This window comes from Camelus ferus, chromosome 1, assembly GCF_009834535.1.
Source record: "Camelus ferus isolate YT-003-E chromosome 1, BCGSAC_Cfer_1.0, whole genome shotgun sequence".
NCBI classification, from domain to species: domain Eukaryota; kingdom Metazoa; phylum Chordata; class Mammalia; order Artiodactyla; family Camelidae; genus Camelus; species Camelus ferus.
In genome coordinates, this window is record NC_045696.1 from 47,231,767 (window position 1) to 47,248,734 (window position 16,968).

Sequence of the window (16,968 nt, forward strand, 5' to 3'; positions counted from 1 at the left end):
CCCTCCCAACTCTCTGAGTTCAGAAACCATCAGAACCAAATCTCACTACTCCTCTATGCAAATCCTTTCCTCCAGTTAGCCTGGTCTCTCTGTTCCCTAATCTTGTCCTGCCTTTTCCTGATATTGTATGCACTTCTCTTCCTGAGGGAAATACCCTCCATTCTGGTTAAATCTCCTTCACATTCTTCATACCCTAACCTAAATCCTCCCTTCTTTGCAAAACTCTCATTGACTGCTACACACATAGTGATGTATCCCACCTGCGGCCTCTTGTCTATACCACCGACTTAAAGGATTAGTGGTTCTAACCATTTAAGGCCTTAAAATATCTAATGCTTTTTAGACGCACACACATATATACACACACACATTTATTTACCTCTGCTGGTTGCCTGTCTACTTCCAAACACTACCAAGTTGTAAAAAAAAAAAAAGCTGTTACCATTTACTCTCTATCCATATAAATTTATAGAACATTGGCTCAATTTCTTACATTTTAGGATGAATATACTGAGTTCTAAAGAGGCTGTGAGAATTATTAAATAGCACTTTTTCAGGTCCGATAATCTGACTTCTGCCTCTTGTTTTAGAAGGACCCCCAGCTCCAAAATAATACACTTACCATGAAGTTCTTTTTTTCCTGACAGAATTTGATAGAATATATGGTAGTTTCTCTCCCCTGGCTGCTGGAAAATCACCCGGGATTTTTCAAGCAAATCTGCATGATGAGATATCAATAAAGATTCATACTTAGGTGATCTTGCAAAATTAGAAGAAAAGTAATCACAGTGAAATGCTACTCACAGATGTCAATGTCTGCAGATGACAGCTTGCCTCTGGCACAAAAGTGCATCCTGATGAATTTGCCCTGAGTGGACACAGAACAAACATTCCCAAGAGTTGCAATGGCTTCATTATACATGTTCCTCTTAAAGTGATTACTTCCCCTAAAGTTAAAAAATGCAACCTGGGTCTGAGAGGGCACCAGTGAATGCGAAGAAGCAGCCAGAGTGGTCATCAGGACCAGCAGTGGTCTGGAGTCTAGTCTCAGACCTGCTGATGCCCGGCTGTGTGTGCCGTGTGCATCACAGAATCTCTCTGGGCCTCAGTGTTATTTTTGTTGTTGTTGTTTAAGGGAACCCAAATCTTTTTTTATTAAAGTATAGTTGATTTACAATATTGTGTTAGTTTCAGGTATACAGCAAATTTATTCAGTTTTATATATGTGTGTGTTTCATATTCTCTTCCATTATTGGTTATTATAAGATACTGGAGATGGTTCCCTGTGCTATACAGTAAATCCTTGTTGCTTATCTATTTCATGTATAATAATTTGTATCTGTTAGTCTCATACTCCTAATTTATCCCTACCCTGCTCCCTTTCCCCTTTGCCAACCATAGGTTTATTTTCTATGTCTGTGAGTCTGTTTCTATTTTGGGGCCTTTTATCCAAAAATGAGAAAAAGAGTATCTGCTTAGCATATTCTTTCACTTTTTTCCAACAAACATTTGTTGAGCATCTACTACAATCCAGAAAACCTGCTAGGCACTGGAGATAACACATTAGAAAGATAGGTGTGGTCCCCTCTTTTCTAGATTCTAGTGTAAGTAGTTAATGCAACAGCTCTAACATAGGAACATTTGGTGTGTCTTGAAATCAAAAGGAAAGCCAGTTGTGCAGGAGATTAGCAAGTAAGAGAAAAGAGAGTAGACAGGCATCATATTATGTAAGCCAGGTGGTCACAGGAGGTTTTGTTTTGTGTGCTCAGAAGACACTGGGCAGTTTTAAGCAGAGGAGTGGTGTGATCTGATTTATGTTTAAAACACCACTTTGGCATGAACAGATGGGGCTCCGTTTCTTCCTTATTAATGAAAAGCCATAAGACAGGATCTAGTGGGGCAGAAAGTCTGCCTGGAGGTGACAGAGCGCAGGTCAGAGCACCAGTTGCAGCCAAGGAGGCAGTCCAGTGGCAGCTAGAGTCTGCAGGATGAAGAGTCTGGTGCAGAGTGGAAAGCGGCCTCGTGGAGGTGGCCCCATTCAAGGAAGGAATCAGAGCAGGACAGCAGTCTGGAAAGGGAAGAAGAGGGCTACCTACAGGGGGACTGAGCTGTTAAGTTAAAGAATGCAGGATAATGGGAGCCACACACACAAACATACACATGAATATAAACACACACATATATCTAAGCATGTATATACATGTAGCATGTGTACATTTACACACATAAACATATACGTATACATACAGAGTATCAATTGAAAGAATTTAACGTGGATTTCTTGATTTTTTTGAACTCCCTTTTCTCTCTTCTCCTTTCTTTCATTCATCTTTTTAAACTTTGCTTCTCTACTTCTTTCTTTCCCTCTATCCTTACAACTTTTTTCCCATTCTTGTTTTTTTCAATTGTTGTCTTTCCTTATTTAGCTTTCTTTCCATTTCCTGTTCTTTTCTTTCTTCCTTCCCTTCTTTTCTTTCACTTTCTTTCCTTTCCTTTATCTTCCTTTGTTCCCTCCCTCTCTTCCTTCTATCCTTTTTCCCTGTCTTGGTTTTTTCTCCCCCAGCTTTCTTTCTTTCACATTTAAGCAGAAAATCTCTTCACATTCTAACAAATCCCAAATCTAGCCGTTGTTCCATGGACCGGTATTAGCACCTGCTCCACAGCCAGACATCGCCAGCAGATGCAAGTGTCGTCAGGGCAGCTCTAAGGCTTTGGAGGAAAACCAGCCAAATCGGCAGGAAGCTATTATTTAATTATGCCTAGAGACTCAAACAGGAAGCCTTCTGCAAATTTCCTTGTAAATTATATGGTGGCTCCCTGCCACTCATTTTTGGCACAGGATGGATTAGTGAAGTTAGTTTGAAATCCAAATCCTTCTTCTACCGTGGGACTGCTAGTTAGCAAAAGCTACTTTAAAAAATGCTTTCTCCCAGTTTAAAAAAAAAATCCCCAATGAAAACTACATGGGGAAGGGGGGCCATAGGCAAGAGTAGAAATAATAATTGTAGTAAATGAATTAGGGAGTGTTTACTAAAATGACTTGTTACAAGGAGTACAGGAAATTATGAAGGAGAAAGTACTTTCACATTTGAGAATGTAATAAAATACAAAAACATTATTAGGCTTTGCTGGATGAGCTTCCCTACTAGGAGTGGAAAGGAACTTGAAACTATTGTGGCAAAAATTTTCTTCCTGAAATTGACCAAACAGTAGAAGCTTCTCAGGCACATATTTTTATGTAGTTTTTAATTGTCTTAATGATAAAGCTGGCAAAATTCTTTTTGAGAATCTAACAATAATATAAACATTAATCAAAAATCTTCTTTGAATCTAAAAAAATGACACAAATGAGTTTCTTTACCAAACAGAAATAGACTCACAGACATAGAAAACAAATTTATGGTTATCAGGGGGACAAAGGGGTGGGGAAGGAAAAGCTGGGAGTTCGGGATTTGCAGATACTGAGTACTATATATAAAACAGATAAAAAGCAAGGTCCTACTGTATAGCACAGGGAACTATATTCAATACCTTGTAATGGCCTATAATGAAACAGAATATGAAAATGTATACATACATGCATAACTGAATCACTATGCTGTACACCAGAAATTAACACAACATTGTAAATCGACTATACTTCAACAAGAAAACAAAACCTTTTTTGATGTTCTAGAAAATTTTTTTCAGACCTATGTGCTCAGACATGAGTTTTGCCATTTGCTAAAAATTAAAGACTCGGATATACTGCTCAATCATGTTACTTACAAAACGAGAGGAGTTGTCATTTCTCAGGGTTTTGGCATTTCCAAATGCTTCCAAGATAGGATTCACTTGCTTGATTTGATCTTGTAGAGTCCCCTGAGATGCACATAAGAGAGGTATAGCTGATGAAGCTTCTAGCAGATTCTGTAATGCGGAAAGCCCTCCACACCCAGGTCAAACCTCATTCTTGTCTTGGCAACCACTAGCCAAAAGCTACTTCCACATTTGGTGACAAAATGTTATTTTGGAATGGGGACTCAGAAAAAAACACGGATGAAAGACTGACAATCTGTGATGCCCGTGTAAGTATATGTGGGAGCTCATTTATTTGCAATGTTTCTCTTTTGTTGCAATTGTCCTGAGTAGGAAAGGAAAATTGATACTTACCAAAATAAACAAGAACAGCAAATACCATAGCCTATTTCCAAATTCCATACCATAAATTCCTCCTCATTGCTAATCTCCCTAGCTTCCCGTTCAATCCTCACACTTGGAAATTTATCCTAAGATAATAACAGCTGACACTTGACATTATTGAACTGTATTTTTGCTTGCTTTTATTCCTATGTAATCTAGAGGTTCATATCAAGCAGTGGCTTCAAATGGTGTATACCGGTCTTGAATTTGAATCATACGTGCTCAGGCTGATGGGCCAATGCAGGTAGGTCATCTACACTAAGTGAGCCTTAATGACCACTTAGCACCCAAACTGGAACATGGCTTTGTTTTCTTTCAGTCAGCCTCAAAGACCCAAACTTTATGGGAGAAATTTTATAATACATGGCATTCAAGAATTTATAAATTTACAAATAATATATTTATTCTAAGTATTATGGGCCTACTGTCCTTTAAATAAGTAAAAGGGCTAATATGAGCAGACTTTCACAGAATTCTTATGTGTTATGTATTGTGTTATGCATTATCATAAGGCTCAATGGTTGGATCAATCAAATGCACACTGAACAACCTAAAATGTATACAAAAATGAAGTAATAACTAGTGAATAATAGAGTTCAATGATACTAAAGAAATCATTCAAACTCCAAAAAGTGGTCATTAGAAAAGAAATTTTCTATGGTTTGAAAATTGGACCAGATTGCTATTTTGATATACTTCTTATGCTGCAAAAAACACAAAAACATCAAATAGAAGAAGCAAAAGAACAATGTCAGACGTAGAAAGATGAATGTCTCCAACAGCTCAATAACTTATTGATTTTGAGTTCTGCTCTGCATTATCTAATTTTACTTTGCATTCCAACTCTCATGGTCTAGTTATCCTCAGATTAGTACCATCACCCTGTTAACGGAGCTAAACAAAGTAAGCTAAAGCAAAAATTGCCGAGGATAAAAATAATTAAGTGGAGAGACAAGATAAAGTTTTTCAGAACCTAGAATGTGATTAAAGTTGAGGGTACATCCATTGGGTGTTTGGAATTTGATGCAGAAGTTAGTGGTCTAGGAAGCAGCATTCTGTTGGTGCATATCTGTGGGAATCTGACATCTCATGGTAGCTAAAGGGTTTAGAAATATCAAAGTGGCCACTAAAGGCATTGTGACCCCAGTTTTTGGGAGAAGATGGTTTAGATCTTAAGTGCCTAATTCTCAGAAGGTCCAACCAATGAAGATTAGGCTAGTAAATGCCCCTTGAGGCAGATCTGAAACAAATGATGTAATTTCATGTTTGGGGGTTATTGGTCTGGTACACTTGATGACCCTCTCAAGGACCAAACGAAAAATGGGGGAAAAGATTTTCTATAACTTTTTAGTTGTTCTATGGTGCTGTCCCCGCTTCCTCCCCATAAGTGGTCAGGACAGGGCATCTATGATCAGCGGAAGGGCCATCTCACCTTTTCTGCCAAGATACATAAACACTTACTGGCTTTTCCCTGGATTCACCCGTAGTTGCTCTGGTGGCAAAATATTGGATAATATGTTTGGTGTTCACAGTCTTTCCAGCACCAGATTCTCCTCTATGATTGGAAATTCAATGACACAGTTAAGTGGTTCAGAATATAAATTCAATGAGAGATAAATAATTTTAATCATACAGGCTAAGGCAAGAAGGGAAAGTTTTATGGAAAAATGTGGGTTAAGAGGGAATTTGGAGGAGAAGCAGACATGTAATTGGTGGGGAGAAGGAGAAGGACATCTCAGGCTGGAAAAGCAGCAGGAGCAAAACTCTGGAGTAGAGAAAAATTGAAGGCTTTTATAAAAATTAGGTGCCTGTTCCTCATCACCCTGTTAACAAAAGCATGAAGAGACAGGTCTCCACATTACCAACTGTTCAAGAGATTTTCACATATTAAGGCTGCCAGGCATATGGCCAGGTCCAACCCTCTCCCTCAGAAGAGAACCTACCAATCATTCCACCAGGAAGCTGGGCTTTAGACTTCCCTTCTACCTTTGACAATCAGCTAACTTTGTAATGTGGAGAGAACACAGTGGTGAATGTATAGCTTCATCACACAAAGTGTCATGGGATCAAGGCCTGCCTGCCTTTATCTGCATGAAACTCTAGAAAACAGTCTATCCTCTCTGCAGAGGGCTGAACTCTAACCACCCTTCTAGCACGAAGATTCTGAGACCCTATTCCTTTTCCTGGAATGACTAAAGCCAACATATAGCCCAGCACAGGAGGTGGCATCATCATTGCATTGGAAGAGCAAGAACTCCAGTGTTTCACTGTCTCTCATTCCCAGCCTGTCCCCTCAGGCACCATGGTGACAGTTCATGGCCAGTCAATGCTCTTCCCATCCAAATTAACATACAATATGGTATCAATGAAGTCCTTTCCTTCCTTCCTCTTCACTCCCTTTTCTTGTCCCGCCAAGCCTCATTGTCTTTTGGTTCCCATTACTTAACGTACCTTGGCCTGCCCCAGTCTGGCTACTCACAACTGCAGGTTATCTGTTCCATGGTCACACCCACTGGACTTTCAGTCTGTCTGCCTAATTAGCCAGTCCACAGAACTTTGAAAAGTGGTCATTTGGACGGGGAGTTCTTTCCATCACGAAGATGATTAAGACCAGACAGTGCACTTCAGATTCTAAAGGATCTCCTAAAACGGGAAGCAGCCTAGCTGGCACCATATTTGGATAGTCATTGACTAAAGTGTTATGACAATTTCCTGAGTATCTTATTCTTGCCTCAAAATGTATTTGCTGTCTAAAGAATCACAATTCAAAGACAGTGAATTTATATTTCATATCCAGTGAAATGTAGGTGTCTGTTTCCATTGAAACGCTCACTGCTGGCCAAAAGGAGAAAGCAAGGCAAACACTTACGTGAAGAGCACCGACTGATTCTCTCGATCTACAAAAGAAAGGAAAATGTCAGAACACTCTTCAGTCGGAGCCTTTACACATTGGCATGCACTTATTCAAAATTTCCTTGCTTGTGGTTTGAAGTCAGACACAAGGGGAAGGATTTGCTCTGTATAAAGTTAGAAAAAATACCATTTAAATGATACAAAGTAAAATAGAGTTTCTCTTGACCCTACGTATGCCAGGCATAAGAACGTACAAGTTCTATTCCTATTTCCTTGCTCCAAATACCAATGGTAAATGACTAATGGTTGACATTTTGCTATTTTAAGCCCTTTAAGAAGCGTGGTGGAAGAATAGCTCTCAAATAACTTTTTGTGTCAGAGATTCTATTAGGTGCTTTATGTAATAGAAGCTGACATCTCCAGGGCGCTCACCCTGGGCCAGCCACTGGGCTGAGCACTTTCAAGGCATTGTCTCACTTAATTTGACATATGAGCTAATTGTCCCTATAACCCTAGGAGGGAGGCACTGTTTTGCCCACGTTTCATCCAGAAGGAAACGGAGGCTTCAAGTGATGAGTCAACTGTATAAAGGCCATGCTCTGCTCACAATGCCTACCTGTCTCTTAGTGACACAGAGAAAAAGTAGATCAGATATTTTTACCTTTCATTTTGGAAGGCAGCCACTTACTGTGAAGCAGATCCTGAAAGGCATTATCGGCCACTGCAAAGATGTGAGGGGGAACCTCTGATCGCCTCTTCCCTTTGTAGGCAGCCGCCACTTCTTCCTGATACACTGGAAGCCACTTGTGAGGGTTTATGCTCACACAGGAGGGACCCGAATAAGTCTGCCGGAAGATCAGAACAGATTTCAGAAAACAAGTTAGAAATGCTTCCAGGTTTGTCAGCTCTTTTGCCATCAGATATCATTTGCTGGAATATTTATTTATTAAGGAACTAAAAGGAGGGTAGCTTTTGGATTCTTTCAGAGAAGGGACTTCTAACAGGAAAAGACAGAACCAGGTTAGAGTGACAATGGGACCTGGGATCACCTCTCCCCTGGGAGATCTGCCAACCATGAACTCGTCTGATACACGGACACACGCACAACTTTCAAAGACAGGGAGGACACTAACAGCAGACTTGCAGGTTTTGGTAACCAGCTCTCAGGCATTTGAGGTCTGAAGGGAATCTGGGCCTCAGTAAGATTTGAAAGCTGACATTTAAGGCACTGGGGTGAATAGCTCAGGGGGGTCACCCACGCTGTGGTGGTTGAACTGGCGCTTCCCAAAGATATGTCCATGTCCTAGTCACTAGAACCTGTAAATGTGATCTGATCTGGAAAAAGGATCTTTGTGGGTGTAATCAAATTAAGGATCTCAAGATGCTATCTGGATGGGTCTTAAGCCCAAGGGTCTTAAGATGTTCTTTTGAGAGACACACAGAGGAGAAGACATGCACACACACAGAAGGCGATGTGGAGACGGAAGCAGAGAATGGAGTGATACAGCCACAGTGAATGCTGACAGCCCGTAGAAACTGGTGGAGGTAAGGAAGGACTCTCCCCTAGAGGCTCAGAGGGAGTGCAACAGCTGAGTTTATTTGATTTTAGACTCTGGCCTCTGGAACTGTGACAAAGTAAGTTGCTGTTGTTTTAAGCCACCGGGTTTGTGGTCATTTTGTTGCAGTATCCCAGGGAAACTGACACAGTCACGCAGCGAGTTAGAGAGCCTAGGAGCAAGCTGGCTGCACGTCAAGGCTTCTATAGCAAAGGGTCCCAAATGCATCATCTTAGCCTCACCTACCCAGTGCCACTCCTGCTGAGTAGACTCTGAGGAAATCAAAGAATCTGAGCAACCAATTGAACGATACAGAAAAAAAAATGATTCAATTTATTGAGCAGTAATTAGTTAACAGGCACTGAAACTATATGCTTTACCTGCATTATTTTATTTAATCCTCCAAGCTACCACAGAGAGACAGGTACTATTACCCCACTTTATAGATAAGGTGACTTCAAGAAGAAACTTAACAACCAGTAAGAGACAGAGTGGACCTTTGGAGCCTGGTCTGTCATGCTCCAAGCCTCTTGCCTTTACTTTAGGATGACAAGCTGTGGGAAGGGTTGTAAATACTGACAAAATAAAACTGGGGAAATGTTAAGATCCCTTCTCCATGGGCATTCCTCAGAGATTATCCCTGTATGATTATGATTCAGTTCAAAGATTTCTTTTCACCCAAGAGAGGGCTGGGACATCACCAACATGATGCCAACGTGCTGTTTCAGCGGCAGAGCAGACATACATACATAGATCATCCAGTGGTCGTAGCGCCTCTTCAGTGTATGCAGCACAGAGGCTTCGTTGAGGTGAGCCAGCATGGCTACGTCTTCAATCATTTCAAACTCTGGAGGATTCATCTGCTGGATTTCATCCTCCTTGACACTCAGACTCTGCAGAGAGGGGAAAAATCTAAGATATATTCCCCTATTTCTTCTATGCTCATTCCTTTTTGCCAAACATTGGAAAGAATTTTCAAAGTTAAGAAAGAGATGCCTCGTTAGAGGAGGGGCCAGAGGAAGTTAAACCAAGTTTCTTCCAAGAAGCAGGTGTTCCTCCTGCTCATGTTCTCTCTTTGCCCAAAGATAAAGTTTTTAGAAGGTGTTTTTGTTGCATCAAAATTTTCTGAATTGCAGTGCTCTGACCCTATGGCTCCTCACTGACTCAAGCCTGAGAGTACACATGTTATACTGCACATGATCTATCCCCTCTTGAGATGTCTCAGCATATTCTGGAGGTTTGGAAGAAGGAATTTGGAGGGAAGGATCAAGGAGGCAGACTCATCCTTCCAGACTTAAAGACCTATTCTCTTCCTCAAACCTTCCCCAACTTCCCCAGCTCATTACTGTTTTATCTCCTTCCTTAAGTCTTTTATCATATACACAACCTGTATTATCTTTTTTCTTTTACTTTTTAAAAATTGAAGTATAGTTGATTTACAATGTTGCATTATTTCTGGTGTTCAACAAAGTGATTCACAGATACACACACACACACACACACACACACACACACACACACACACACATACACATATTCTTTTTCAGATTCTTTTCCATTATAGGCCATACAGGATATTGAATATAGTTCCCTGTGCTACACAGGTCTTTGCTGTGTATCTACTCTGCACACAGTAGTTTGTATCTGCTAATCCCAAGCTCCCTATTTATCCCTCCCCCTTCTTATACTAACTCTTGTGTATTTTTCAGTAATTGGCTATGTTAACCCTATTCCCAGCTAGACGGTAAGCATCTTAGGAAGGAGTCTTGATATTGTCTTGTTCTGCAGTTATTAAAGCCTTTATCGCAATGCTAAGGAAATGGTAGGTATTCAGCATATATAAGTATCTTGATTAACATGGATGCATTGTTACTACGAAATAGTTGCTTAGAGTTACTCACAGAAGTTTCCTAACATCATTTCCTGTAGCCCCTTTTTCTTCAGTAAACAAATATCGGTATCAGCTGATTGCTCCATTGACTCCCAGTTGGGAATGGCTTCTTCCAGGACTCCCGCTCTCCATATTCTCCATCTAATTCCTACCCACAGTCTTCTTTGACATTGTTCAAACAGTAATCCATTTTCTTTTGAGTCCCTTCAATTTCCATATGTCATGGACTCCTTCTCTCCCATAGAACATAATCAGCCCTCTGACATCAAAAAACTCCCCTTGGCTCTGATTCTATTTTTCTCTCTTCTTTCACTACCAACTTTAAGTGTTACTCTCCACCCACTGGCTTTATTGCCTTAGTTAATGTTACAAAGGCCAAAGGTGATTGGAAGTGTCATCACTTCTAACATCAGGAGGAGGAAGCCTGGGGCCAGGGAGATGCAGAGTGGGGCTGGGGGCCAGGCCTTCCATTAGGAGGTGAAAAGTCAAGCAGAACAAAACCACCCACCGTTTGACTCCTCTTTCTATTTCATTAACCTATTGCTTTCATGCTCTTCTTCCTATGATTTCTTTTGAAAATCATAGTTGTAATCACATTATATTCACAAATTACCTTAAATACTGTTGAAAAGGCAGCAGTTTTAGAATGTGCTTAGGAGAACAAACCTCTCATCTGGAGGCCTAGTAAAACTGAATAGGACACAATCTAGAAAGTGAAAGCACAGCACACAGACTAGGAGAAAAGAATTGAATCCCTTTGTTTCTTAAGACATTCTGAATTTTCCCTTGCCTACATTTTTATGCTCCTGTTGATAAGGACTAAGTTCTGCCCTTAATCCCATTAATTATTTATATAAAATCTACCTAACTTGTGATTTTTTAAAATGTACAGATACCAGCAGGAAGGCATATTAGGACATCAAAAGTGGTAGTTTTTGAGTGGAATCCAGCATTTTACAATTCAAATGGCAATGCTTTAGATCATAAACTGTCCAAATACAAAGATAAAAAGATAAACTTCACTGATAATGATTGTACCTGTCTGTTATAGGATGTGGTTTATTATGGAGCTGGGGAGGGCAGAATTGGAAGGAGAATGGAGAATTGTATACAGGCAGGAAATCATCTGTAAAATCTACAAGAATGTGTCCATCTGAGTCAGGCCAGCAACAGGGCCTGGTTCCCCACCATGGAGCAGGCAGGCACCTGAGGTCAGCAACGCAGGCAAAGGTTCTGAGAGTGGGCTGTCTGCTCAGTATTGCTCTGTTGCTCTGTATGCCTTGGTGACAGGGAGAAGGGATTGGGGACTGTTACAGCCTCACAACACATTTCCTCTATGACCCCTTACAGTCTAACTTATGCCCCAACACTTGACCTAAGCTTCTCCTTCAAAGGTCATAGGTGACCTCCTAATTCTGAAGTCCAAGGCTTTCTCCAAGCCATAAATCTCTTTCTTTAGCATTTGACATTACTGACCATTCGCTCATTTCTTGGCTTCTCTGACATTGAGCTATTCTTATTCATATTATCCCTCTCTTTCCTGATCCTACAAACACAGCCTGCTTCAAGTTCCTAAGGTCATTATTTACTACATTGGGCACCTTTACAAAAGAACTTGAACCATGATGAAAGGAGTGGAAAAAGCTGTGCATTCTAGAGTCAGTGAGCTTTACCACTAGTGATCATTTTACTCTGATTTCAATGTTCATCATTAAATCTTTGATAGTAAGCGAAGGAGCTTCTTAAAGATGAATGAGTTTTCCAAAATGTGTCAGTGGCATCTCCTACCCCAGGTTTTTAAGTAAACAATTAGAGAAAGGATATATTTAATTATGAAATGAAATAGAGAATTTAGTTATCCTGGGATGAAATAAAGTTTCCTTTACCTTTCCATCTGTTGTCTCAACAATTATTCCGCCATCATCTCCAATCCCTGTAACCTCAGCCTCAACATAAGCATTCTTCACATCACGAATCCAGCATTTCTTCTTCCCTATAGAGAAAAAAAATGGATTGTTAACAGCAGTACTTGTAGGAAATGTACATTGGATACTTTCACATTGACAGACATGATCTCATTTCTAAGTCTACTTGTTGACTTGGAGGCACCAATATAGGAAATTGCCAAATTAGATAAAATCATGAAAGATCACCCGGAAGATAAACCCACATAAGGACTCTGTAGGAATAAGAACCATTTCAGCAGGTGGAGGTGGGGAACACCATAGACCATTTTGCTACAAGAAAGTTACCCGCCAGCACCTCAGCCACCCCTCCCAACCCCAACACGTACCTCCCACTCCCAGTCCCCGGTGCTGGGTGGTTGTCCTGGTGATCTTACCCTTCCCAGCTTCCCTTCAAAAAACTTTCCTCAGAAACCTCTGGTTACAACTAAACGAAAATTTAGGTTAGTGGCTCTGACTGTCATCAGGATTTCTTTAGACCTCATTTTTAATTTTGGAATGAAAGCCTGCTAAGAGAATGACATGGCAGAATTGGAGTAGGGAGAATTGGGGAGAGAGACTATGGGTTATTTCTGTCATACAGCATAACTGATTCATTTTATTTCCCCCATATATTATTTTTCTCCCCTTAGTCTCTTTAATCCTACGTCTCGTGTCTCAGCAAAGCAGCCCTCTACAAACCTTAACCAATTAGAGATTTGGGTGAACTGAGCCAGAATCCCTATGAACATCTGAGGCAGGTTCTCCTAGCCTCACTTAGATGCTTCTCAAGTCCTCTCCCACCCAAGGCAGAAAGCCAGGGAAGATTAACAAAACACATACTTTTAAAGGAAAATGAGTCTAACCAGAAGCTCACAGAAATTCCCAGCTCCTCAGAAAGATGTGGGAAAGAGGTGAAGAGAGCATTTGGTTAGAGAGGGAAAATCTGAACCCATGGCTCTGAGATGTACAGGTGAAATCCCCTTGCAACCACTGGCGGATCGGGCCAACTCCGTCACCACCTCCCCAAACATGAATCACAAATCTTGGGAGCCTTTTGCTGCAGAAGTGGCAGCCTTCGCCAGCTGCTCTCCCCAGAGGTGGACAATGCGACTCGAGGATGGTATGTGTAGGAAGGAGCTGCAGTTGGGTAGCTTTCAGCCCTTCTTCCATCACGCTTGTCTCTGGAAAGAATTTTCTTGCTCACTACTGTCTTACCACCACAACCTACACTGTGCTCTCTTCCCCATTCCCCTGATTCCAATCAGCTCACCACTAAAACTGCTGGGCAGGTGGAATTTTGTATTCCTTTTTGCATTTGCTTCTACTTGTGTGCATTTTAAATACTGGTTTGAATTGTATTTATCATTTTGCCCTTTTTGCAAAAATTAATTTTGCTTTGTGTGATGTCTAGGAAAATAGGCTTGTTTTTGAAAAGCACTCATTTTGCATACATTTTGTGTGTTTTAGGTATATGGGCGGCATTTGAAACCAAGTGTCATTACTTGAGAGAAACATGGGTATCACCTGGCACAGATTTCCCTTTGTTATTTTTATTTTTAGAAAAAGAACCTGGGAAGAGAGATTAAGAGAGTTGTCCATAGTCACATAGCTAATTAGTGACCATCATTAGAATAATGACTCTAGAAATTAGATCATTTACCTCCTAAATCAGAGCTCTTCCACTACAGCATTCTTCCTCTGTCCTATATGCTGAGCTTTTTTCCTTCCAATTTTTCTCTCAAAAATTAGGTTCATCACCTGCCTTATGACTAGCTCTTTTATTGCTCCTAGAAACAGCAGGTGAGAAGACCTATCTGAGACCCAGACCTGGAGAGGGATGGTTTTGAAGATGAAGTAAATGAACTCGGTCAACTTTTAATCCTTTGCATTCATAAATAATGGCAGGGATGGAAATGTGTACAGCAATGGATTTGAGGCAGGCCACCTGGATTTTAGTCCCGGTTTTGCTAGTAAAAGGTGTAAGGCAATGGCCTCAACTCTTTGGGCTGTAGTTCTCTCATTTGTAAACTGAGGATGTTTGTCTCTATGACTTCATATTTTTAGATGATTAAATGTCTTTTCCAATATAAGGTAACATGTGTTTATTGCAAAAAAGACTAAAAAAGTAGAGAGATGTATGAAGAAGATTTTTAAAAAAATAATCGCCCATAATGAAACAACTCAGAATCCATCTGAAGCATTTCTTTCAAGTCTTTTTTTTTCTATAATGTTGATCAAAATTGAATAATACTATATTCAGTTTTGTAGTTATTTTAAACAGATGGTTAACCTATTCTGATATAAAAATCATTTACATTTGGCTTTGAAATGGTATTTCGTTTCTATCTCTGAAAGCATACTTCCTCCCTGACACCCAGCAATTCTAGTTTTCTTTCCCAGGTATCATAATAATGCACTGTGTTTGTTTTTCACATTTATTGTCTTCTTTGATCCTCATGGAGGAAGGTAAGCAGAGCAAGCATATGGTCTCATCCGAAAGACGAGGAAATTGAGGCTCAGCAAGGTGAAGTGCTTTGCTCTAATTAGACAGCTAGAAAGGATCAAGGACAGGTACTCTGAACCCCAGACTACTCGCCAAATGCTCGTATCACACTTATTCCATTGCGCCTGAGTTCAAAAAAGCAAACTCTATTATCTACTAGCCCAGAGGGATGAAAAACTCCTGCTGACTCTCTTCTTTGCGCTGCCAGTGCATTTCTGTGAGGAAGGATTGTTGGACCAAAAAAAAAATTAAATAAATAAATAAAAATAAAACTTATGGAGATTGTTATATTTTAAGTAATTATTTGCAGTGCTGATTCCACTAAACGTCTCACCCAGTCCTCTTCAGTGTTTTGGCATTTTGACTTTCTCCCTGGCACCACTCTGATCTGATCCTTCATCATCCAACTGCCTGTTACAAGCTTCTACATGACCAGTTCTGACCTCAAGGAGAGTTCTGTTACTGTGTTTGATTTGATGGATCATAATTAGCAACTCTAAAATCCAATCACAGTAATGAAATCCAATGACTAGAAACTGGGAACTGATCCAGGACTGGTCTATGATGGAAACATAATGTCCTACCTAACAGGCTTGAGTTATAATTGGTTACATTATAGTCCATTATTGACTGATTTGGGTACTAGAACAACTCTCAGGCAGGGTTCCTGTTGAGTAATTTTGGAATTGAGATGTATAGGTGGCTTGGTGCTGGAATACACTGTGTATCTGACTCTAAATCTCCAGTAAGCTGAAATTCAGAAGATGGCCATGTAGCCCAGACACATAAAGAAGGAGAGAAACATGCAACATTTATTGAGAGATTTTAATCTAGTACTCAGCCTTTATCTTATGGGTAAATCGTCATTAAACCTTGTCCTTGCCTGTAACTACCAAGAAATTATTCCTCAGGTGAGCAAGTCTCCCAATTATCTTTTGGTTAGTGTTGGGTCGGTGACCCTCCTGACCTAGAGGACAGCCAGAGGGCAAAGTTTCAACATCCAGAAATCCTGAAGAGGGCCAAGGACAACTTCTGTTTCTCCTGCCTTCCTGAAGTCTTTTCCTTTATTTTTCCTTCCAGTGAATCAACAACCGCCACCCCCGACCAAGCCCTGCCGCCTGTCTAAGCCCCCTCTCTCTACTATGGTATTCACCTGATACAAAGAGGTTTCTGAGAAAGGCTTTAACTGGGGTCACACGTGGGGGTGTCTGTATTGTCATATTGCTTCCCTGAGGAGAGAACCTGTCTCAGGGCCAAGTGAGTAGGGCCTGGGCTGCCTCCCAGCCCTCCTCTTCCTTACAAACATCCATCTTTACCCTCGACACTCTGAGCTCCTCAATCCCTCAGAGGTTCGTAGAGGCAGACTGCACCCCAAGCAATTAAGTTAGGCTCTAGAATTGATGGCTCCTTTCAACCAATCAAGTGTCTCAGTTGCCACCTGGAAGCAGTCAGACACCATGAAGCCGGCAGCTGTCACAAGTCTTACCATCAGAGGCTGTGGCCTGCAGCAGACCCAGCTCAGCCTCGCTCCTTCGGAGGAAGGCTGCCGCCTCTCCAAGCTCTGACAGGTCCATCCTCCTTAGAGCGATTCACTGAGATAGGCTGAGGCCCAAAAGTGCGCTGACAGGATTCACCCTGCAGAAAATAGGTACAGGAAGGAAGCAGGGGAAATGAGGCATCAGGCAGTAAAAGGAGAAACTTCACCATAGATAGACCGATAAGGGTTAAGTCTTTTAAACTACCTCCACCCCTCCTCTCTCCGCCATGTCTCAAGTACATGACAACATTGTACTCAAAGACATCCTACTCTACAGGGCCAACTCAGCCATGAGGCACAGAAGGCCCAGTGCCCAGAGTCCATGATGCTTTTAGGGGCTCACAAAAATATGCTAATTTTAATTTCTTTTAAAAGCAGAAAAAATAGGAATATAATATTAATGACATATAATGATGAAACCAGCCTGGGTTATATTAATTAGTCTTTATACCAACACAGTTGTAAAATCCAATTTTTCATATGTTTTGTGAAGGAAGGGC

At 40.8% G+C, this 16,968-nt stretch overlaps 1 protein-coding gene across 1 annotated transcript in view; it reads right to left on the minus strand.

Moving 5' to 3' along the window:
- The window catches only part of MYH15 (myosin heavy chain 15), a 138,660-nt gene extending 122,146 nt beyond the window's left edge, over positions 1-16,514 (minus strand). Inside the window, exons 1-9 of the mRNA XM_032478616.1 lie at positions 16,418-16,514; positions 12,369-12,475; positions 9,341-9,484; positions 7,724-7,880; positions 7,052-7,079; positions 5,644-5,737; positions 3,769-3,861; positions 805-868; positions 623-718 (exon numbers count right to left, since the gene is read on the minus strand). Coding sequence (XP_032334507.1) covers positions 623-718; positions 805-868; positions 3,769-3,861; positions 5,644-5,737; positions 7,052-7,079; positions 7,724-7,880; positions 9,341-9,484; positions 12,369-12,475; positions 16,418-16,505 — 871 coding nt within the window. The 5' untranslated portion in view covers positions 16,506-16,514. The remainder of the gene's footprint in view (positions 1-622; positions 719-804; positions 869-3,768; positions 3,862-5,643; positions 5,738-7,051; positions 7,080-7,723; positions 7,881-9,340; positions 9,485-12,368; positions 12,476-16,417) is intronic.
- Positions 16,515-16,968: the final 454 nt, after the last annotated feature.